Genomic DNA, 22,490 nt, shown 5'->3' on the forward strand with positions numbered 1-22,490 from the left:
TTCCATTGGCCATATGTATATTAGCTTCTTGTATCTTTTTTTAGGGTTTCTTATTAATGAATGAAATAAAACTTTGAAATATGTTCAGTATCTATTTAATATTTATATGAGAATTAGGTTTTTAAAATTTGAGAATTCTATGTCTGAGCGAGCGGGATGTAAGACATGTTGCTGAGAAGAGGGGTCTGGGCTGGAGGTGTTAATTAGGGGTGCTGCTCAGGACAGGGGCTGAGATCCCCTGGGGGTGAATGTGTGGGGGGGAGAGAGGGTGGGCTGAGTGAGCCCTGAGGAACTTCAGTGTTTAAAGGATGGGGGAGAAAAGGAGGGTTTATGAAGAAAACAAGAAACATGGCAAAAGAGGTAGGAGGGAAACCAAGAGTGCCCCATCTGGTTGGAGAAGCTGAACAAAACGAGAACTGGAAGTGCTCGTAGGGTTTATTATCTACAGGGAGGTCATTGTTGAACCTCCTCCAAAAGCCTCTTTGGTGGTGGTGAGGACAGATTTCAGAGGGATGAGGAATGGATGGGGAGATGGGGGACATGGAAAATTCTGACTGTGATTGGAGAGGGGAGAGACCTGGAGTTCAGAGAGGGTTTTTAAAAGATGAGTCAGTCCTGGATGTGTCTCTAAGGGGATATGTATAAAAATGGATTCCTGGACCCCTAGACCCTTGAGAGGATTTTCTTCAAGTATAAGCCCCAGGAATCTGTATTTTCAAAACATCTATACTGAGCGCTGTGGTGCAGCCACAAAACCAGGCTAATTTATAAGTTAATAGCATTAATTGTATGTGGTGGATAGTATTTTGCCAGCCAAGGTTACGACTCTCGCCTGAGTGTGTGGTACAAGTCCTGCTCATATTGCAGGTTGTGTCACCATTGTCCACTGCAGCTTCCTTTGGCTTGAACACGTGCTATTTTGTTTTTCTCTGAAGGGATTTAGGGGATTGCAGGCATGGCGGTTGCAGAGGAAAGATGGATCAGGTTGTCATTGGGACTCTTCAGCTGGTCACGCTCAGCAGCGAGATTGGAAGGGAAAGCAGACTTGCTGGCCTCTTGGGTGTTGTTCTGGGTGGAGCTGCAGGGAGCGGGATAGAGCTCAAGGGACATCTGTGGGAATCATTCACATTGACAGGCGAAGAGAAGAGCATTGGCTCTGCTCACAGGCCTTAGTCTGGGTGCTGGCTCTACCATCTTACGCTTGACCCGAGGTCCCTTAACTTCTTTGAGCCTCAATTTTCTCATCTCTAAAGTGGGAGTAGTGCCACTTCCTATAAACAGATTATTTATAGCAGTTTTTAAACTCCTGTAAGAACAGTTAGTTATACATGTTGCAATGCAGCCCAGAACATATATACATAACTATTAATATAACAGATATAAGTATTTATTGAATGTGTAGTCTTGCTACGTATGATACTCAAATGTTTTCTATTGTAATTTTTAGAAAGTGCTGGTGTAACCCACTGATTTTATGACTTGGCTCTCGGGTTGAGACCGGAAGGGTAGAAAACACTGGTTTAGACTCTAAACTTTAGAGGATTGCGTGGGATAATGTGTTTGTTTATTTATTTTATTTTATTTTATTTTTTTATTTTAGCGTATTATGTGGGTACAAGTGTTAAGGTTACATATATTGCCCATGACCCCCCCCCAAGTAAGAGCTTCAAGTGTGTCCATCCCCCAAACGTTGCACATCTTACTCGTTGTGGTTGTATATACCCATCCCTTCCTCCCCCCTCCCACCCTCCCGACGCCCGATAAATGTTACTCCTATATGTCCACTTAGGTGTTGATCTGTTAATACCAATTTGCTGGTGAGTACATATGGTGCTGGTTTTTCCATTCTTGAAATACTTCACTTAGTAGAATGGGTTTCCAGCTCTATCCAGAAAAATACAAGAGGTGCTTATATCTCCGTTGTTTCTTAAAGCTAAGTAGTACTCCATGGTATACATATACCACATTTTATTAATCCACTCATGAATTGATGGGCACTTGGGTTGTTTCCACAGCTTTGCAATTGTGAATTGTGCTGCTGTATATATTTGAGTGCAGGTGTCTTTTTCATAAAGTGACTTTTGATCTTTTGGGTAGATGCCCAATAGTGGAATTGCTGGATCAAATGGTAGATCTACTTGTATCGCTTTGAGGTATCCCCATATTGGGGATAATGTGTTTAAAAGCACAGATGTACACCATAGTTCATGAACACTGAATTATTTTCTTATCAATCAACTGAGCTTTGAGGTAGCGTTGGAGTTCTGCTTTTTTTTTTGAGACAGAGTCTTGCTCTGTCATCCTGGCTAGAGTGTGCAGTGGCATCATCATAGCTCACTGCAACCTCAATCTCCTGGGCTCAAGTGATCCTCCTGCCTCGGCCTCCCCAGTAGCTGGGACTAAAGGCTGGTGCCCCATGACGCTGGCTAGTTTTTCTATTTTTAGTAGAGATGGGGTCTCACTCTTGCTCAGGCTGGTGTCAAACTCCTGAGCTCAAGCAATCTTCCTTTTTCAGCCTCCCAGAGTGCTAGGATTACAGGTGTGAGCCACTACTCCCCGCCAGAGTGGGATTTTTGGAGTGGGAACTCACCTGCTCTTGCTCCCTTCCTGCTGCCTAATTCAATGTTCCCTCTACCAGTTCTTCCTCCTTAACAGGCCTGGCACAATAGGTTGGCAGCAATCCAAAGCCCTTGGCTCTAGAAGAGGTTTTCCAAAACATTAAAAGCTTTTAGGGACTTAAGTCCTGGTTAAATGCACTGTAGTTGCAAATTCAGGGTAAGAAAACCTGTTTTTATAAACCCTCAGATAAGTTGTCCTGCCCTGAATTGTCCCTTGTTGACAGCCAGGGTTGTGCAGTGGGGAATACAGGGTGGGAATCTGTATTGTGTAGCCCCAACATAAAGTGTGTTTTTGATGGTTTTTTTTTTTTTTTTTTAGAGACAGGGTCTTACCCTATTGCCAAGGCTGGAGTCCAGTAGTGTGATCATTGATAACTGGATAGCTGTAACCTCGAGCTCCTGGGCTCAAGTGATCCTCTTGCTCTCAGCCTCTGGAGAAGCTGCAACTACAGGTGTGCACCATCACACCTGGCTAATTAAAAAAATTTTTTTGTAGAGATAGGGTTTCACTATGTTGCCCAGGTTAGTCTCGAATTCCTGGACCCAAGCAATCCTCCCATCTCATCCTCCCAAAATACTGGGATTATAGGCATGAGCCACTGTGCCTGGCCTAAGGTGTGCTTTTTTAAAGGAAGCAAAACATAGCAAATGCAGCTGACCTTGCATTCATGGGGGCAAGCAGTAAGATAGATGTGTGTGGCTCTGTGAATCTGTCATCTTTATGCTCCAACTCTGGCACTGCAGTCTGTCAGACTTGGGTTTGAATCCCAGCTCTCTTACTTACTTGCTGTAAGACTCTGAGCAGGTTTCTCAACTCCTCTTAGTCTCAGTTTCTGTATCTACAAAATAGGTATAATAAAAATACCTCCATCATACACTTGTCGAGATAATTAAATTAGGTAATCATGTGAACTGCTTAGCTTGCTGCTGGTCACACAATACGCACGCTGTACTTTCAGCTATTATTGTCATCACGAGCTAATCCCCTAAGCCCTGGATTTTGGAATTAAAGAACCTCTCTAGGGTTCTATTCCCTGCCAAGTGTTTTCCCATTTTTCTCTCTTTCTTAATAAACACATTTAGCTCCTTCAGCTGCCACTGGATCCCACATCCCAGGGATAGCCCTGTCCCCACCTCCCATTCCCCTGAGACAGACAGACAGACAGACAGACAGACAGACACACACACACACACACACACACACACACACACACACACACACACACGGTATCACCATTCAGGGACTCATGGTGCTCAGTTTTATTTCGAAGGCTGCTGGGTAGATGTTTGAACAATTGAGAAGCATCAGTGGTAAGATCCCCAAATTTGATTTGAGGTCAGGCCCTCACTCCTTGTGAAGGGTGGTATTTAGCCATGATGGTTGGTGACTGATGCTTAAAATTTTCCCTTTTAGGGATAAATTACCCATATTTTAAAATTAATGTTCTTATATCTCTTTCTCATTGAAACCATTCTGTAAGTTTTTGCTAGGTGTATGTTTTATGCCAAAGTACTTTGCAGGTTCCATATAATGGTTCCTGACAAAAATACCATGCCATGTCATGTGAGCAGGCAGCCCAGCTAGCATTGAAAAGGGCAGGTGAGCACTGTGCTCTCGAGGGAAGTCTCACTGAACACCTGCTAGGTGGCGAAGGTTATCAGAGGGGGAGGTAGGGGTAGTATTTGGTTGTGTTTTGGGTTCCTCTCTTCTTTCTTTCTTTTTTTTAAGACAGTGTCTTGCTCTGTCACCCTGGGCAGAGTGCAGTTGCATCATCATAGCTCACAGTAACCTCAAACTCCTGAGCTCAAGTGACTCTCCTGCCTCAGCCTCCCGAGTAGCTGGGACTACAGGTGCACCCACCATGCCTGGCCTCTATCTTTCTGTTTTTTTTTCTAATTTATTTGCAAATATTGTCAGATTTATAGAAGAGTTACAAGAGAAATACAAAGGATTCTCATATGCCCTTTATCCAGATTCCACAAATAATAATATTTTTATCACATTTGTTTTATCATACTCTCTCTATATATAAAATTTATGTATGATGCTCCTTTGCACCCTAAATACTTCAATATTTCTTAAAATGCAAGGGCATTCACTTCCATAACCACAGTACAATGACCAAAATCAGCAAGGTGGTATTTGGTTCCGGACCCAATCCAGAATCACACATTACATTTAATTGTCCTTCTTTACTTTAGTCTCCTTTAATCTGGAGCACTTCTTTAGGCTTTGTCTTTTGTGACCTTGACATTTTTGAAAAATTTCCTTCAATTTGGTTTTTGATGATGTTTCCACTTTGTGCATTTAATCAGGAGGCACATGATATTGCTTTGACACATTACTGGTGATGTTAGCATCCGATGGTCCCTTAGTTAGGGAGTTTCTGCCTTGTTTCTCCGCTGTGAAGTTAAATTTTCTGGTGGGAAGATACTTTGAGACTGTTAATTATTTCCATAATGGTAGCCAAATGGTGGCAGTTTTTTTTTTCTTTAACTATTTAAATGGGACATGCTTGTTATGGTGAGTTAGAAAAATAAAAGGAGAAGAATAAAAGTATCCAAGGACAAATCCTTACTTTGGTGCATTTTTTTTTTCTTCCAGTCTTTTTCTGAGCATACTTTTGTTGGCTTATAGTTGTGGTCGTACCATGTATATTTTGAATTCTAGTTTTTTAAAACTCAACATGAAAACAAATAATTTTCTCATTGAAGTCTTTAAATACATCATTTAAATGGCTGTAATATTCTCTTGAGTGGTTTACTGTCATTCATGTGACCATTCCCCTGCTGTTGGACATTTAGGTTGTTTACGGGTTTTAACTCTTACGAGCAGGATTATGTGAGTCATTATCTGTGTCAGAACCTCTGCTGATTTCCTCGGCACAGATTCCCAGAAGTGGAATTACCAAGTCAAAGAGCATAAATACTTTTCAGATACTTGGTAAATTATGCCAAATACCTCTCCGAAAGAATTTGTACTAATTTAGGTTTTTGCTAGTAGTGTATGACAGTCGGGCTGCATATTTTAAGAGATTCACTACTGGTGTTTCTCAACCTTTTTTTTTTTTTAACTGAGTCCTACCAGTGAAGATTTGTGTTGAGATTAATTTTCCTTATTTTGAATTATGAAAGTATAGCTAGTTATTTCTAAAAAATAAATTGTGCTGTCAGGTAGCATATTACTCTGGTCAAGCTGTCACAGCTGCTCCCTGCATCGGGGCGAGCCGTGAGGCACCGAGGTGGCTGTCTGGGGAAGGTCGTTCAGGGCGGAGAGGGATTTGAGGTCACATGTGAGGATTGGGGTATTTCACCTAGAGAATCTTAAGAGGGGATGGGTTTGTCATTTTTATAGTATGATAGGCTGACAGATGGGTGTGTGGGGGGAGGGATTTAAACTTTCGAATGACTGGAGTTATCTGAGATGAAATGGGTAGGGCGTAGGACACGGACTTCTGCGTGTTAACACGCTGAATTCCCACAACCTTCTGGGTCCAGCTGACTTGAGCAGTCTCAGGAAAGTTTGAGTCCTTGGCTTTGGAGGGCTACCTAGAGGCTGGAGATGGCATGTGAGGATTTCTGTATAGGGGAAACCAAGCAGCCCAACTCAGACCTGTGAACTGCATGAGATGTCTTGGCCTTTGGTCTCTTGCAGTGGTCCCCTTACTAGAAAAGGGCTGGCGTAGAGAAACTGGGGAGTTCCCAGCTAATTCTCCTTTCATCTGTGGGTAGCTGTCACCGGGTGACCAAGATACCTGATAAAAACAGGCACAGTGAAAATTTTGGTTATTAGGAGGAACACAGGATACATCAGTCCCTTAACAGTCTGTCTCTTTCCTTATAAATAATTTATCTAAAGTATAATGTATGATTTTGTATCTTAGGTATTTTGAAATATCCCCACTGGAATAGCTGTTAATATTTTTTTTTCTAGTTAAAGCTTTTGTTCCAGTAGGTACTCAAGATCTATTTATGTGTATGCCAAAAGACCCAAATGATAGTGTCTTAAAAAGATTCCTTATTTCACTCATGTAGAAGCCTGGAGAGGGATATTCCAGAGCCAGTATATCCCTCTATGGTGTCGGGGAGCCAGGTGTCTTCTATCTTGTTAACACCATATCTTTATTTTTTATTTTTGTTTTTATTTTTTTTGAGACAGAGTCTCGCTTTGTTGCCCAGGCTAGAGTGAGTGCCATGGCATCAGCTTAGCTCACAGCAACCTCAAACTCCTGGACTCAAGCAATCCTACTGCCTTAGCCTCCCGAGTAGCTGGGACTACAGGCATGCACTACCATGCCTGGCTAATTTTTTCTCTCTATATATATTAGTTGGCCAATTAATTTCTTTCTATTTATAGTAGAGACGGGTTCTTGCTCTCGCTCAGGCTGGTTTCGAACTCCTGACCTCGAGCAGTCCGCCCACCTCGGCCTCCCAGAGTGCTAGGATTACAGGTGTGAGCCACTGTGCCGCGACCAACGCCATATCTTTAATAACTTTTTCCTCCTCATTGTCTCAAGGTGGCTGCTTGAGTTCCAGCCATCTTGTCCAAATTCCAGTTGGCGGGAATGAGGAGAGGACTAAGAAGACCCATACCAGATGTCAGGGACAGTTCCTGAAAGTTGCCACGTAATGCTTATGCTTACATTCCAGGCACTGGAATTTAGCTACATGGCCATACTTGCTGCAAGGTGAGAGGTGTGGCTTTTATTGTGGGTGGCCATATGCTCAGGAAAACTCAGCAGTTTCTTCACATGTTGTAATTACCTTACAGTGCTCCTCTGGTCATGGTCACGAAGATAGGTTTACCAGATGTCGCTATGGGAAAGGGCTTTAGAAATCACTCTCAGCCCCTCCATTTTACAGAGCAAGAGATAGACTTGGAGAGAGGGAGACGACTTGTCCAGGGTCACATAGCCGTTAACTGTCAAAGTCAGCACAAAACTCGCGTTTTTGACTCCAAGCACAGTGCTCTTTCCACCAAACCTTGAGCTCTGAATCTTGAGCTCTGCCAGCTCCCGTTCTCTGACCTTGGGTTCGGGCCTTCATCTGTTCTTAGCCTTTGCCGTGAGTCCCTTTACCACTAGCTTCTTAAGAGTCTAGACTTTCACATTCTGACATTTCAAAACTATTTTGGGCAAAATGTGGGTTAAACTAAATTAAACCAGGTTCTTCACAGCTCCCAACTTAAGAAGGGTATCTTTTTTCAGGTGACAGAGCTAAAAAGGTCAAGTTCCACCTCCACCCTTTTTCCTAAATGTTAACTTCTGTCTCCTGCTCTTCCGCCCTTAGCAAGCCACTCTTACGTGATTGAGCATCTCAGGCCTGACAGTCAGCGTTGACTGGCCCACCTCTGATGGCGGCCAGCTTAGCCGGTTACAGTTACAGAGAATGCCAGCGTGCTGGCACGCGCCCTGGAGACAAGGCGCTTTTCAAGCCGAGGTGTGATGTGGTGAGGACTGTTGTCCCTGCTTGTTCTCCAGTGTCATACGGCTCTTTGGCCTGGCGGTGTGGTGGTTGGGGACCAGACCATGACGCGAGGTTAAGTGAAGAGCGGGGTTTGTGCGTGTTGTGTTAGCACGTGGGGCAGGAGGGGCCGGCGCCACGTGGGAAGGAGCACACTCTCCTGTACACAGTCTCTGCCTGGGAACAGACCCGGCTTAATTGTCACATTTAGGATCTTCGTGCTCTTGACCTTGAAAACTCTGGCAGACTCTAGGGTCCTCTGGGCTTGCAGAAAGCAGAGGGTTAGTGTCAATCCCTGCTGGGGACCCTCCTTGCCCTGGGATTCTGGGAGATGGAGGCTTCACCTGGTTGCACAGGCCCGCCCTGCCTAGGAGGGAGGTGCTCTGTTCCTGCTCGGGTTGTCCTGTCTGTTGCAGCAGTCCAGGAGCTTGTAGGGTTAAGAGAAGCAGGCCTCCTCTGGCCAAGAGTTGGGAGACCTGTTACTTACCTATCGTGTGACCTTCCTAAGTAATTTAACCTCTCTGAACCCCAGTTTCCTCATCTGTAGGATGATGCGAGTATCTACTCACTGGGGTAAGCGAGGGGCGAAGGTAGTTGAAGGGTATGAAACCTGGGAAGCACGCTCTGAATGTGCTGCATGACCTCTTGGTCTGGGTCGCTGTGCAGCTGGGAGATGATTCCAGGTTTTGTGATGCTGAGCGTGTGTACGTGTGCACGCCTTCCTGCCTGGACCTGCTGTGCTGCCTGATCGCAGACAGGGCCCTGGAGAGGAAGAGGTGGTCCCCGTCTTGCGACTGTTGTCCTTGTGCTGCCTGCGGCTGTCTCACTAATAAAGCTCATTACAATTATTACGTACTTTTGTTCTTTGTGTACCACCCCCAACCCCTGCCCCATTTAATCCTGAGCCAAGCTTGCAAGGTAGGCATCGATCCCTATTATCCTCTGCATCTTACAGGTGGGGAGGTGATGCTCAGCGTTCTAGTTACAGGGCATCTTGGGGCATCTTGCTGTACGTGGTGGCAGCTGGATTTACCTCGGGTCTGTATGACTCCAAAGCCAGTGCTCTTTCTGTGGTGTCTGGAAGGCTGCAGAGGGAGGAGGAGAGAGCGGGTGTCTAAGCGGGATGGTTGCATGCCTGGCAGGCCCTGATGGGGGCAGACACCTGTTACCGGAGCACCACAGGAAGTCTGAAAGAGAAGCAGAGAACTCAGCCTCCATCCCACCGCCTCCAGCCGTGGGAGAGGGTAGGAGTGAGGACCTCTGTGCCTGCGCTCTGGGCTCTGAAGAAAGCCCGTACTCAGGGGAGGAAGGGGACTGGTGCTGGGGGGCGGCGTGTAGGGTGCTGATTTGCAGATACAGGCAGGGCCTGGCTTTGGAGGCCTCTATTTCCCAGGAGCAGAGAAGGGGCCGCCATGCTTCCCAGCAGCATTCTGCCCTGCACCAGGGAAATGTTTTATGGGTCTCACCCCAGCCAGTGGGGGCCGCTCAGCGCTGTTGTAAATACTGTTAAAGCTGAGGGTTGGTGAGCAGTAAGAAAGCAATTATTGGAGAAGGTCAGAAGGAGTTTGCATAGTGAACAAAGGCGATCATTTTTCTCTCCTCTACCTCTGAAGCGATTGACTTAGCATGTCAAGAGCCTGCCAAGCCCAGGAACAATACCATGGCTGGCTAGGAACCATGGCTGGCTTTGGAAGCACTTCTGAAACCCTGCCCTTTCCCCCCTGAGGGCTCCACAAAGGAGCTGATGGTTCATGCATCCTTAACATTGTTATTGTTGCTGTAGTTATTGTTGTTATCAAGGTTTGTGGGTTGTGACTTACGCAGTCTGCAGGAAGGCTCCTGGTGAGGCCCTCCCAGGCTCACTGGGGCTGCATCCTAAGGCAAGGAAGGAGCATGCTGGTTGGAAAGGTTAAAATAGACTGAAGGGGAGGAGAAAGGAGAATGTTAAGTGGCTGGAGGAGAGCCCCCTTGGGCTTAAGGGGTGAGGGAAAGGGCCTCCCCTGGGCTGCCTTTGTGGCTTCCCGCTGGGTGAGGGTCTGTGTGGGCCAGACACAGAGGGGCCTCTCATCCTTCCCCCTTCTCAGAAGCCTCCTTAGCGTCTTAGCTCTTTGGGTCCCTTCTCCCTGGGTCTACCTCTCCTGATTATTGTTTCTCTCTCCCTCTCAGATCTTTGGAGCTTGTCCCTCTAGGCAAATCCTGCTTCTCCTGTGCCCACAAACGCCCTCATGCAGACAACCCACCCTTCTGACCCTGCTCCTCCTCTGTCACCCCAGCTCCTGCGCAGGGTATGCTTTCTCTTCCTGGCAGCGAGGCTGCCAACCGCTGCCCACCCCCACCACTGATGTTCTCACTGATGTTCCTGGGCCCTTTCCCAGCCTCTCTCCGCTCGGCCTGCCTGTGGATCCCCCACTTTTCTCTGTAAGCGTCTCCTGCCCATCCGAGCTGACGCAGCCCTCCCGGCCTCCCTCCTGCTCCTTCCTCCTCCGTGACTGAGGTGTTCCTTGTCTTCTCTCTCTCATCCTGGCCCGAGGAGACTTTGCTTACATCGCGGCTCACCCTACAGCCTGGAGGATGCCTGTATTTGATGCCTGTTGTCCACATGTCCAAAACCTGAGCCCCTTGTCACCTTCCCCATCATAAGGGAAAAGCCTCCTCCACTTTCCATTGTTCCATCTCCGGCTGACGTTCCAGTCTCCCGGCCCAGAATCCTGGGAGTGACTTTACACTATTTATTTAGACTGTCTCTTCCTTGCTTGCCCATCAGCAATCATGCGTTTTGTTGTTTTTCCCTTGGAGGCTTTTGCATTGACCTGTTTGGGCCCTCCATCTCCAGGCTCCCTGGCTGCCGCCCGGTCTGAGGTCACAATAGCTGAGTCCCTTCAGTACCATGTTTGTCCCTTCCTTCCCTGCTGACCTATCAGTGACTCGTCCCATGCGCTCCCTGCCCCAGGCCGGTCTCTGAGCTGGGCTGTCAAGCCCCGCCCCGCCGCCTTCTCCTGTCACGCTCCCACCCAGACCTGCACCTCGCTGTGGTCAGTCTGGTTTCATGGTCTTGTCTGGGGCCCCCTCAAGCTGCTGTGGACTCACCCCACAATGTGCTGGTAGTGAGTGACCTCTGCGAAGGTCAGGAGTGCTGTAACAAGTGAGATTTGTCATGTTTATTATGTTGGACAAACATTTCCTGAGGGCGTTCAATGGGCCTGGCCTGGGGCTGTACCCTGCCCTCCGGTGCTCTTAATCTCGGGGTGGGGGTGGGGGTAGGAGCAGATGGACCCTTCATAAGGCTCAAAGCCAGGCTGGCTGGAGGTGCCCAGTCTGTACCCCAGCTTCACTCCTGGTGATGGTTTTCAAGCAAAGTGAATATGCTCAGCTCAGTGCATTTCTGGTTCAGCTTATGTTCTCTACTGTGTGCCACTAAATACTGGGTCAGAGGCTTTGGTGGCTGGCTGGAAAGCGGTTTGTTTAATCTCAGGTGGCCCGTGGTGACCTCATGACCTGGGAGACTGACGGAGTTTTGTAGGAAGGAAGCTGAGGGTATGCCCAGCCCCAGGCTCTGTGGTTTTCATGTAGACATGTTGCTGTTTCTGCGGCTCTGCCACCCGGCAGGTGAGTGCTCACCCTCCCTCCATCTTCCCTTCTTCTCCAGAGTTCCAGAGTGCAGGGGCGCTGGTCTGTAGGTCGCAGTCCTGAGGCACTGGGCAAGGGCAGTTCTTCTTGACTGGTCAGATTATCTGAAGATTGAAGACAGAGAAGCAAGTCAATGTGCTTTTCTAATGGATTGTTGGTTTTTTTTTCCGTTTAATCATGTGCATTGAGCTGTGGACTTTTTCGTCTGAAGTCCATTGCTCCCTGGGCATGGCAGGATGAGCGCTTTGGTGAGCTCTTAAGGTGGCCTGCGTAAGGGCAGTGTGTCCCCAGGTGTTGCATGCAGCCCTGGGAGGGTAGAATGAAGGAGAAATAGGTCCTTGGCTTCCTCCTGGGTGGCTGTACTCTGGGGAGAAGGAAGCTTTGAATCCAATGGCAGATTATATTTAGAAACACTAGAATATGGTCATGTTTCAGTCTTATACTCTGCTGAGATGGAAATTTGTGTTCTATATTATGGTAACTGATGACTATCACAGTGCTTTATGATTTATAAAGCACTTTCAATAAGTGATCCCATTTTGTCCTCACAGCAATCCCGTGAGGGAGGTATTATTATCTCCGTGTCAGACGTGAGTCACCAAGCCTCTAAAATGTTGGGTGACGTTTCCTAGGCATCTTAGCTGTTGAGTGGTAGAGCTCAGACTGAACTCAAGATTTCTGGCTGCAAAGAGGCAGTGAGGTGAGAAGGCATGGGGTCAAATTCGAGAGACTGGGATTTAGATCCTGGCTTTATTTATTAGCTGTGTAACTGTGGTCAGATTATTTCTTTTTAAATTTTTTATGGCAAAAATTAAAACTCCTCGCAGTATGATCAAGCTGAGTATATCAAATAACCTGCAGTTGCTTCTTTTTATTGACCACATTCCTCTATTTCAGCTCTGTTCTTGCTTTATCCTGGTCTGGTTGCTCTGAACGGTGCTGAACAATTGCTGTCCTGGGACTTCTTTTCACCATCAATGTGGTAATTCTCCTTGGCCTCCCTCTTCTGTTGGATCCTTTGGTTCCTAGCTTCCATCTCTCTTTCCTTCTTCCTTTACTTCTTATTTTTGTGGAACATGGGTTCCAGTACTTCCTGAGAAAGGATGTGTTGGTGGTAAATTTTGCACACTGATATCTTTAGTCTGTTTGAGTAAATCTGTTCTCAGGATTGATGGATAGTTTGGCTGGTTATAGAATTCCAGTTGGAATTCACATTCCTGGAGAATGCTTCATTGCCTTCTGGTGTGCTGATGAGCAGTCTTATGCCAGTTCTGACTCCTGATCTTTTTTGTATGTGGTGTTTTTTTCTCTTTGAAATTTTTAGAAACTCCTTTTTGTCAACAGCATTCTGAAAGTTTTCAGTGATAGGCTTTGGTGAGAGCCTTTTTTTATTCATGATGCTGGGCCTTCTCAACTGGAGACTCGCATCCTTCAGTCATGGGACATTTTCTTGAATTTTCAATAATTTCTTTTCCTCTGTATTTTTCTTTTTCTGGAGTCCCTTTAATTTGGTTCTTGCACTTAATGGGTACATTCTCTTATTTTTCTTATCTCATATCCCTTTTTATTTCCTGATCTTTCTGTTTCATTTCCTAGGAGATTTTTTTCAACTGTACTTCCAACTGTAATTATTTCTGTGATAGTTTTACTTTCTAAGAGTTTTTCCTGATTCCCTTTTACTATTTCTTTTTCATAGCATTTATTCTTATTTTATGGGTACACCATTTTTTTTCTCTGAGAACAGTTATAATTTTGTTGTTTTCTTCTGTACTTTTTATTTTGTTCTTCTAAGTTCCATCTTTCCATTAGTTTGTTTTGGTCTCTGTCTTTTGTGTTGAGACAGAAGATATCTCGTGAACCTTGGTTAGCTGTCTGCATTGAAGAGCAAGGTACTAGTGCGTGGATTGGTGGCACTAGCATGTGGATCAGCGGCTCTGTGAGTGTGAGGAAGGAGTAGAGGATGCTTGTTTACTGGGAGAGCCTCACAGTGGAGATTTGAACAGATACTCAGTTGTTTCATTGGAGAATCTCCAAATCACTGTCTTTTGGTTGCTCTCTTGGGCTCCTGTTTCCCCAGAGAAAATTCTCTAATTTCTTGCCTGAGGAACAGGATTGGCAGGCAGCATTCTGGAAAGAGGAAGGGAGATGCTCAGGGGTTGGAGCTTGGAGGAATGGGTGATCTCAAGGTTCAGTTTTGTAGATTTTCCCTTAATCCCCTTGTTTTCTCTGAGGACCGCCTTTCCACCCTCCATCTGGTGTCTTCCAGTGGGGCTCTTCTCACTCATTCTCTCCATATAGTAACCCCCTTGTCTTGTGTCTGGTGGACAAGGGGCTGTTGTGCAGCTGCATGGACTGGACGAGGGGACTGGACGAGGGGACTGGACGAGCTTTGTGTTTGCTCCTTATTCGGACTTTTAACAACCTCCCCCTACCCATTGCTTTTAGCCCACTCTTCATTGTGCCTGCAGGGGTGCCTGGTACCTCTAGTTCCTAAAGTTCCCCAGGGTTTCTAGGGGAGAATTGGCTTATTTGTTGCCTGGCCTCCTGAGATCACTTGGGTGAGTGAGAAAAGTTAAAAACCTCTCACCCCGCTGTTCCCACCCTAAAAGTTAAGGGATGATTTTATTTCTCTGTGTATTTTATGCTTTGGTGCTTCTGGGCGTGATGGAGTTTTCATGTTGTCCCAGTGCCTGGTGTTTGAGGTAATGTGTGGAATACAGATGTTGACTTCCTAGGGGCTCTTGATTGGTGGGTAACAATGCAGAATGCTTGTACACATCCCTTGGTATCCATGAGGGACTGGTTCTAGGACCGCCACCTCCAGGATACCCAAATCCATGGGTATTCAAGTCTTATATATAAAACAGCATAGTATTTGCCTATAACCTATGTACATCTTCCCATATACTTTAAATCATCTCCAGATTATTTACGATACCTAATATAAATGCTATATAAATCCTTGTTATACTGTAGAAGCATAAAACAATGTGTTTTATTGTTGTATTTTTTTCCTAATATTTTTGATCCATGGTTGGTTGAATCTGCAAATGTGGAGGGCTGGCTGTATGCATATGCAGTCCATACAGCCTTATGTGTGCGGAGGCCAGGTGCCGTGGCTCACAGCCGTAATCCTAGCACTCTGGGACGCTGAGGCAGGAAGATTGCTTGAGGCCAGGAGTTCGAGACCAGCCTGAGCAAGAGTGAGACCCCGTCTCTACAAAAAAAAAAATAGAAAAATTAGCTGGGCATAGTGGCATGTACCTGTAGTCTCAGCCACTTGGGAGGCTGAGGCAGGAGGATAGCTTGATTCCAGGACTTTGAGGTTGCAGTGAGCTATGATGATGCCACTGCACACTCTAGCCAGGATGACAGAGTAAGACTCTGTGTAAAACAGAAAAAAAAAATAGTACATGCAGAGGAAGGGTGAATTTGAGCCCAGGAATGGGCTGGGAGGTGTCCCTAGAGGTGAAGAGGTAGTTGTGGTGCTGTGAGAAGTGTTGGTTTGTCCTGATCCCCTGGAAGTAAAATGTGCTCTCGGCAGCACATCTGGGCATCGATTCTTCCCTAGGCCTGGCCAGAAGCTGGGGCTCACAGTCTTTGGCTCTTTGATCCCCAGGTGGTCCTGCCGACTCAGCTGTCCTCTTTGAAGGGCTCCTCACTCATTGAGAGAATCTCTGACTCCAAGGACTTGAAAAAACTTCTCAGAACCAGGAATAATGTGCTGGTACTTTACTCCAGATCTGGTGAGTGTCCCCCCTGGCTTTGGGTCCTCTGCTGGGGGGATGGGATGGAAGGGAAGGGGTGGGGCAGAGGTAGGTGGGGAGACCTTAGAACTGAAGCCACTCAGGCAGGGTCTGCGGATATCTGATTTGTCAGCTTTCCACTGAAGGCAGGGGCAAAGGCACGTAGAGGCATTCTGGCAGATTCGGATCCCCAAGGGTCATTTCAGTTCCTTTTTATGAGTATTTGTTAGGAAAAATCCTCTGGAGCCTCTCATTACCTCAAGAAGGAAAGGCCATGTGTGAAGGAGGACAGAGGGTCACGGTGGTGGGTGCCAGGGACGGACGTCCTGTCTTCCTGTGCAGGCGAAAGGCCGAGTCCTGCCAGGCCATGCTTCACCAGAGCTGTTGATTAACTGGCTGAGCCGGCCCGTGGCCAGCTGAATAGGTCCCAGGCTTGGGGGCACTCACCCAGGCTGGCAGCCCTGGCCCTGCCTGGCCCATCTGTCCTGCACTGGGGTCAGATGCAAGATTGCATCTGGGGTGGGCTCTAAGCTTGGGACACAGCAGCCTTGCAGGGGGCGGGAGCAGCGGCCTGCCTCTTCTGACCTTGGGCTGATGAGGGCACAGCTCCTGGAGAGAGATTTGCTTGGCTCTTGGCAGCAACCTTGGGGAAGGGTGAACGGCTGACTCTGTTGAAGTTGTTCCAGTAGAGTTAAGTGTTTTTTGCTGCTTCTAAGGATGCCAAGTTTTCTGTGGCCCTGGAGAAGCAGCAGCTAGTGGCTGGGCCAGTTCCGGGCACAGCTCTCCCTGGCAGCTCGGCCTCGACACTCATTGGCACTTGGGGTTGATGGATGCTTTGGACGTGTGTCCCTCCCAAAAGCGTACATCCTCCAGGCATCCCTGGCACATGGCTGCTTTCCTTGCCACTTGTTGCTCCTTCCCCTTCTGAGGGTCTGGCACACCCTCCCGAGTGTGTTGTCGGGAGCCCAGCATGGGACTAGCATTTCTCTGCTGGCAGGCATGAGGGAGAAACTGAGGCAAGGGAGAAGCAGTGTGCCTCTTGAGGCCTGGGTATTGGAACGTGAGTAAACGTGGCTCACCCCCTTGGATACTCCTGCAGCTGGCGTGGTTGTCAGTGAAGGAACATGCTCCATTCCTTCACGGGGGTGGATCCCGTAGCACAAGCTCATCATCTCATAAGGACTCTACAAGGTGCTTTTATAATACAGTCTCATTTGCTGCTTTGCCACGAGGGAGGCAGTGCAGGTTGTCAGATAACATCCAGTTTACAAATGAGGAGATTGAAGCCGAGAATAACTGACTCGTTTGAGGCCTGCCAGCTAGTAGATGGTAGAGCTGGTCCCCTGCGCCCCCTGCCTCTCATTTCCTGTGATTGGGGCTAGGAAGAAACATATTGATTCTGCAGTGACAGAAGGGCTTTGAGACCAGAAGGGGCTGAGACCAGGGAGTCATGATGGGAAGCTGTGGAGTGGGAAGGTGGGGTCTGCTGTTAGTGGCGTGCAGGCGGGAGGCAGGGCCCGAGCTCTCCTGCTGTCTTTTTCTCCTGCTGTGTCCAGCCACCATCTCCAGGCATCGATGGAGGAGCTTCCCCCAGCCGGGCTGCATCCTGCCTCTGCCTGCGCAGTGGGGCCTGGGCAATCCTTTTGTCTTCCTGCCTCCCTGCCCATGCTCACTGCATGAGACTTGTGACCTTCAGTGGGGTTATTGAGCAGAAACTGGATTTTCTTACCTTGCATCCCTCCAAGCAGTGCCTCCCTCTCCGTTGCTGAAAGGCAGGGTTGGCATAGGGGCACTGGGTGTTGCCCTGCTTTGTTTCTGCCTCCCCCTGCTTCCCAGGCCCAGTCTGAAGGGTGGGACAATGGCTTTCCCGCCTGTCTCGCCCTCCTCCTGTTGCCCTGGCCGTGGTTTCCTGGGAGTGCCTCCTCCGAGTGACTCTGTGCATGTCTCCTGAACGATGCTTTTTGTTCGCTCCTGTGAAAGGCTCAGCATGCTCTGTATTCACAAACAGCTGCCATTATCCACACTAGAAGAGGAGATCTGTGCAGGCACATAATTCAGACATCATTTCTGCTTGGCTTTGGGATGTATCATGTGGCTTTTGGTGGGAGAAGGCAGCAGCTCGCTCTCCCCACCAGCATGTGCCTGGAAGGCCTTTTGAGTGAGCTCACAGGTGTCACCTGGGACAAGGTGATTCAGGAGTCTGCTAGCCACAGGTGTCAAACACTAGCCACAGCCCCTCTGCAGTGGATCGTTGCAGGCTGGCAGTGTTGAAATCTGGGCCACAGAGGCTCTGTCCCTAAGACTCTGCCTCCCACAGTTGTATCCAGGTGATTTGCCCAGACCCACATTTGAACCAATGAGAAATTCGTCCTTTCTCGCGTTCACTCCATCCTTCCCCAAGGCATAGTCCATGTTCTTGCAGCTGATCCCAGAGATGCTGCTAGGGCCGGCTCTTACCCCATGGCCTCCAGGGAAATGGGCTGTGAAATGTGGCTTAGGTATACTTGACATTGGCCCATCAGAGACAAGTGTCTTGTACAGAGCTCGTTTTATCACCGGTTGTACCGAGCTCCTCGCTGAGTGTGCTGCACAAGTAAAAGTAGGATCCGGACCCAGCTTCCAAGTGGGGCACCAGGGCAGATGAGCATGGAATCGGCAAAATTGTTCCCTCCATTAGTTACAGGATTGTAATTTTTTTGTTTATAGAATTTTCTTTTCTTTTCTTTTCTTTTTTTTTTGAGACTGAGTCTCACTCTCTTGCCTGGGCTAGAGTGCTGTGGTGTCAGCCTAGCTCACAGCAACTCCTGGGCTCAAACAGTCCTCCTGCCTCAGCCTCCCTAGTAGCTAGGACTACAGGCATGCGCCACCATGCCTGGCTAATTTTTTCTATATACTTTTAGTCGGCCAATTAATTTCTTTCTATTTTTAGTAGAGACAGGGTCTCATTCTTGCTCAGGCTGGTCTCAAACTCTTGAGCTCAAATGATCTGCCCGCCTTGGCCTCCCAAAGTGCTAGGATTACAGGTGTGAGCCACCGTACCTGGCCAGAATTTTCAAAATTTGTCCCAGAAAGATATGAGTCAGAGATTCTATTGGACTCTGGGTCTGGCTGAGAGATTCTTGGGAGAGTAAGGGGTGAGGTGTGGCTTAAAGGAGGGGTGAGTTGGGGGTTCTGTGTCTAAGGAGGGCCCCTGCGGATGGTGGGGTCAGGGGTCTCTGAGAAGAGCTGGGCTGTGTTTTAACTGGTGCTCGAGACTTCCCCACCAGCTCTGGGGTTGGTCTCCATCAGTCTCCATCCTTCTTTACCCCTGGGTGCAGATGTTTAATATTTTGTGTTTTTTACAGAGGCGGCAGCTGAAAATCATCTCAGGTTATTGTCCACCGTGGCCCAGGCAGTGAAAGGACAAGGCACCATCTGCTGGGTAGACTGTGGGTATGTGCTGGGACACAGTGGCTGGCAGGCGGGGGGTACTTGGGCTTTGGTGGGCGGTGTAGGGAACTGTCCCTTGGTGAATTCTCTGGGAGAGAAGATGTGATGGAGAGATTTCCCCTACTGATACTTTGAGGTCCCCTCTGGATTAGAGGAAAGGAGGTCTGGCTTTTCCTCCCTTCGTTTCCAGCCTCAGCCACCTTTCTTCCCTTCTTCCATAGAGCTTTCACTTTCCACTGTGTTTTCACTGTGTTGATTTATTTTGTCTTCCTTGAGGGAAGCGGGTAGCAGAGGAGGCCTCCCTGTTTTACAGAGGAGGACTTGATGCCCAGAGAGGCAGGGTAATTTTCAGAGTTGTCCAGTGGGTGTTCTTGTGGTAGACTCGCAGCAGGGGCCGTGGGCTTCACCTGCCGCCCAGGTCATTACCACTGACGTCTCTGCTGCCCACAGAGCAAAGGTAGCAGGTCAGCTGGTTGATCTGACTGTGCCTTGGCCTCTGAGGTGGCTCAGCCTGTAAAGGTCTTTCCATCTTTAATGTATAACATGTATTCTTGCCCAAGTCACAAGCCCTGCTGCTACCCTGAGGGTTAAGTGAACTCCTATGGGGTCTGCTCAAGTGCAATCCTCTTCCTCTTCAGTCTGAGTTCTAAATGGCTGTTCTGCACGTGAATTTTTGGGACACAACTGATTTGTAAGTTGATGACCTCAAGCTTCTACTGCCTGTGATTGAAGAGAATTGAAGGAGATTCATATTTTGACAAAGCAGAATGAGACCAGGAGAACAAGTCTTGGCCAAGCAGTGTGTGCTGTAGGGATGTGTGTGTCTGTGTCTGGCCTTGTAGCTCCAGATCCATTCGGATGCTGAGCGAACAGAAAGCATTGCTCGCGAGGCGGGCGGTCAGGTCTTAACCGCTGGTTAGTTCCAGTCCACAGTTGGTCTGAAATTGTTCTTGTCTCCAGGTATGTCTCTCGAGTTTTACCAGCAGGGCTCTCTGTGATCGGCAAAGTGACAAAGCCTATTAGATGGGACAAGGCACTTTGGAATTTCCCCATCTGAAGATGGCAGCAGTTCTGCCCAGCTGATGGAGCCTTCTCGTAGGGAGTTCTGAAGAGGCTTAAAGTCGGCAGACATGGGCAGAGGAGCTGTGGCTTAGTTGCTGCCTCCGTCTGGGTCCATTCAGCCATTATGAAGCACGTACTGTGTGCTTTGAGACCACACGGATAAATAACTGCTTCCTCCAGGAGCTCAGAGTGCAAGGAGGATGCAGACACATTCTGAGGGATTAGAATGCCAGGTGAAACGTGCTGTGAACAGAGGCTACGTGTATGGAGGGAAAGTCACCTCATTCTGCCTGAGAAGGTCGAGAAAAGCTTCACAGAGGAGGTGAAGTTCAAATTTGGTGCAAAGGCCTGAGAATTCAGCACCTCGAGTTCACAATGCCCTGGCTTTCCCTGAAGGCAGCTCGCTGAAGCGCAGGCCCGGATCCCTGCCTGTGGAGGCGAAAGGCCTGCTCCCGTTCCCCACGTGCTGGAGAACATCTGGGGCAGGATGCCGGAACAAAAATAGGGTCAGGGGTCAGGGTGTGAAGACAGACTGCCAAGATTAGAATTCAGGACTCAACGTTTGCAGACATGACATCTAGAGTCAGTAAGTGTCAAAGGGAAAATCCTGTGCATTTTGATGTGCTGAAATTAAAATTGGGCTGGTGAAGCACCTTAGAGCTTAAAAGAGGTGACCTTATGATGAAGGGATGGACTGTTCCATGTAGTTGCGTCAATTTATTGAATTTATCCTTGTATAGGAAGTAGAACCTGAAATGTTAAATAGCTTTTAAAATACTTTAGATAAGTAGGTGGATTATGGAACCAAAGCAGATTATGTTGGAAGAAGGTATATCTCAGTCTGAGGTTGAAATTAGAGGCAACTAAATCTTCCCAGAGCAGCCCAAGGGACAGGACTCTGGGCTCTGGTCCATGCAGGCCACTCTAGGTGGCAGTTCTCACAGACCCCTGTTAGATAAGGAGATCCCCAAGGGCAAAAGTGGGACTCTGCCCTCCAGCTTGTCCACTCCCACTTCCTGGACTTCCAAACTGGCCCTGTTAATCACCAGGGCATGGGGAACCTTCATGTTCATGCCACGGGGCCCTGTGATGGCAGCCCTTGCTGCTGTCTTGCGTGCATGCAGTCTGTGTCTGTGGGTCTGTGAAGGAGACCCTCTCGGGGACGGGCAGCAGTGCTGTTGGGAGCGCTTTCTGGTGCTGTCTGCGGAGGAGTGAGCAGGTGGCACAGAGCCACGCTGCTGTCTCTATCCCCGCTGCTGTCAAGCACCAGATGGTCGGCCAGAGCTTATCTCCCTTCCAACGGGCCCTGCCGAGGTTCCCGTCTATCGTCCTTCCCAGCTCTGCTTCCTTCCCTGTCCGCAAAGACTTGGCGGCCAGGATGCAGACGGGGCTTGGGTGGGGTGACTGGGAAGGTCGGGGGTGGACGAGCGACTCTGCTTTTCCCTTTGAAGAGCAGCTGAGGGGGACAGGGAGCATCTGGGGCGAAAGAAGACGCTGCACTGGGGAGGAGGTCTTCGTGGGGGTGTGGAGCAAGGGGAAAAGCCTCAGACGCAGAGGAGGCCTGGGGTGAAGGGCAGCTCCGCCCCCAGCTGGCCCTGTGACTTTGGACAAGTTAGTTTCCTCAGCTGTGAAACGGGACAGCGGGACACATTCTCCCTTCTTCCCAGGTCTATGATGAGGATCAGGTAAATTAAAGCTCTTTCTAGAATAGAAAACACAATTTAAATGTGAGATACCATGCTGTTATTGTTGTCCACCTGGGCAAGATTGCTCAGGAAGAAGCTGGAGGGGGAGAGATGATATGTTTGTTCATTTAACAACTGTCTATGGGGTGAGGATGACCTTGGGCGTGGGGGTGAGCCCCAGCCCGCGAGGTGTTTTGCTCTGCCCCTTAGGAAGTATGGGGAGCAGTGGAATCTGCAGCACTGCAGGTCCGGGGACCTGGCTTTGAGTGCAGACTCTGACAACAAATAGCAGGGAGGCCTTTGGCAAGTCACTGTTCCTCTCTGAGCTTCAGTTTAATCTTCTGTGAAATGTGGAGTTGAATCTTCCAAGTTATTCTCATCCCTAAATAGCCTGGTTCAAAAAATGCTGGAAGCTGCCAGCCTTGGTAGCATGTGCCTCCTCCAGTCTTTGGAGGGGTCTTTTTCTCTTTGTGCCTCTCCCTTCTTGTTCTGGGTGTCTCCTTTCCTTCCCCCTGAGGGCCTCTCTTTCCTAGCCCTTTTTTTCTACCCCCTTACTAGGTTTCTGTTGCCTTTTCCCTACTCTGAGTCCCTGCCTGCCACTTCTTTTGGCCTCTTTCTCCTCTCTCTGTCTGTATAGATATTTCTTTTCCTCCCTTTTTTTTTTTTTTAACATTTCTGGCTTTTCCCTCCCTACTCCTGCTTGTGCACCTGCAGGAGCACGCACACCCTTCTCCCTGGGCTCCCTCCCTGCTCCCAGGCCCTGTAACTTGTTGCTGTGCAGTGTCTGGAGGGCGTCTGGCTTCTGTCCAGGGTTTTGTCAGCTCTCCCTCCCCTCACTCCACCTCCTGGCTCAGACCTCA

At 48.3% G+C, this 22,490-nt stretch overlaps 1 protein-coding gene across 2 annotated transcripts in view; it reads left to right on the forward strand.

Annotated features, from left to right (window-relative positions):
* Positions 1-22,490, forward strand: part of PDIA5 (protein disulfide isomerase family A member 5) — an 88,211-nt gene that overhangs the window by 8,215 nt on the left and 57,506 nt on the right. For both annotated transcript variants that reach the window (XM_012780474.2, XM_012780475.3), the window contains exons 2-3: positions 15,328-15,454; positions 18,799-18,886. In XM_012780474.2, coding sequence (XP_012635928.2) covers positions 15,328-15,454; positions 18,799-18,886 — 215 coding nt within the window. The remainder of the gene's footprint in view (positions 1-15,327; positions 15,455-18,798; positions 18,887-22,490) is intronic.

The sequence above is a fragment of the Microcebus murinus genome, chromosome 1 (assembly GCF_040939455.1).
Source record: "Microcebus murinus isolate Inina chromosome 1, M.murinus_Inina_mat1.0, whole genome shotgun sequence".
Taxonomy (NCBI): Eukaryota; Metazoa; Chordata; class Mammalia; order Primates; family Cheirogaleidae; genus Microcebus; species Microcebus murinus.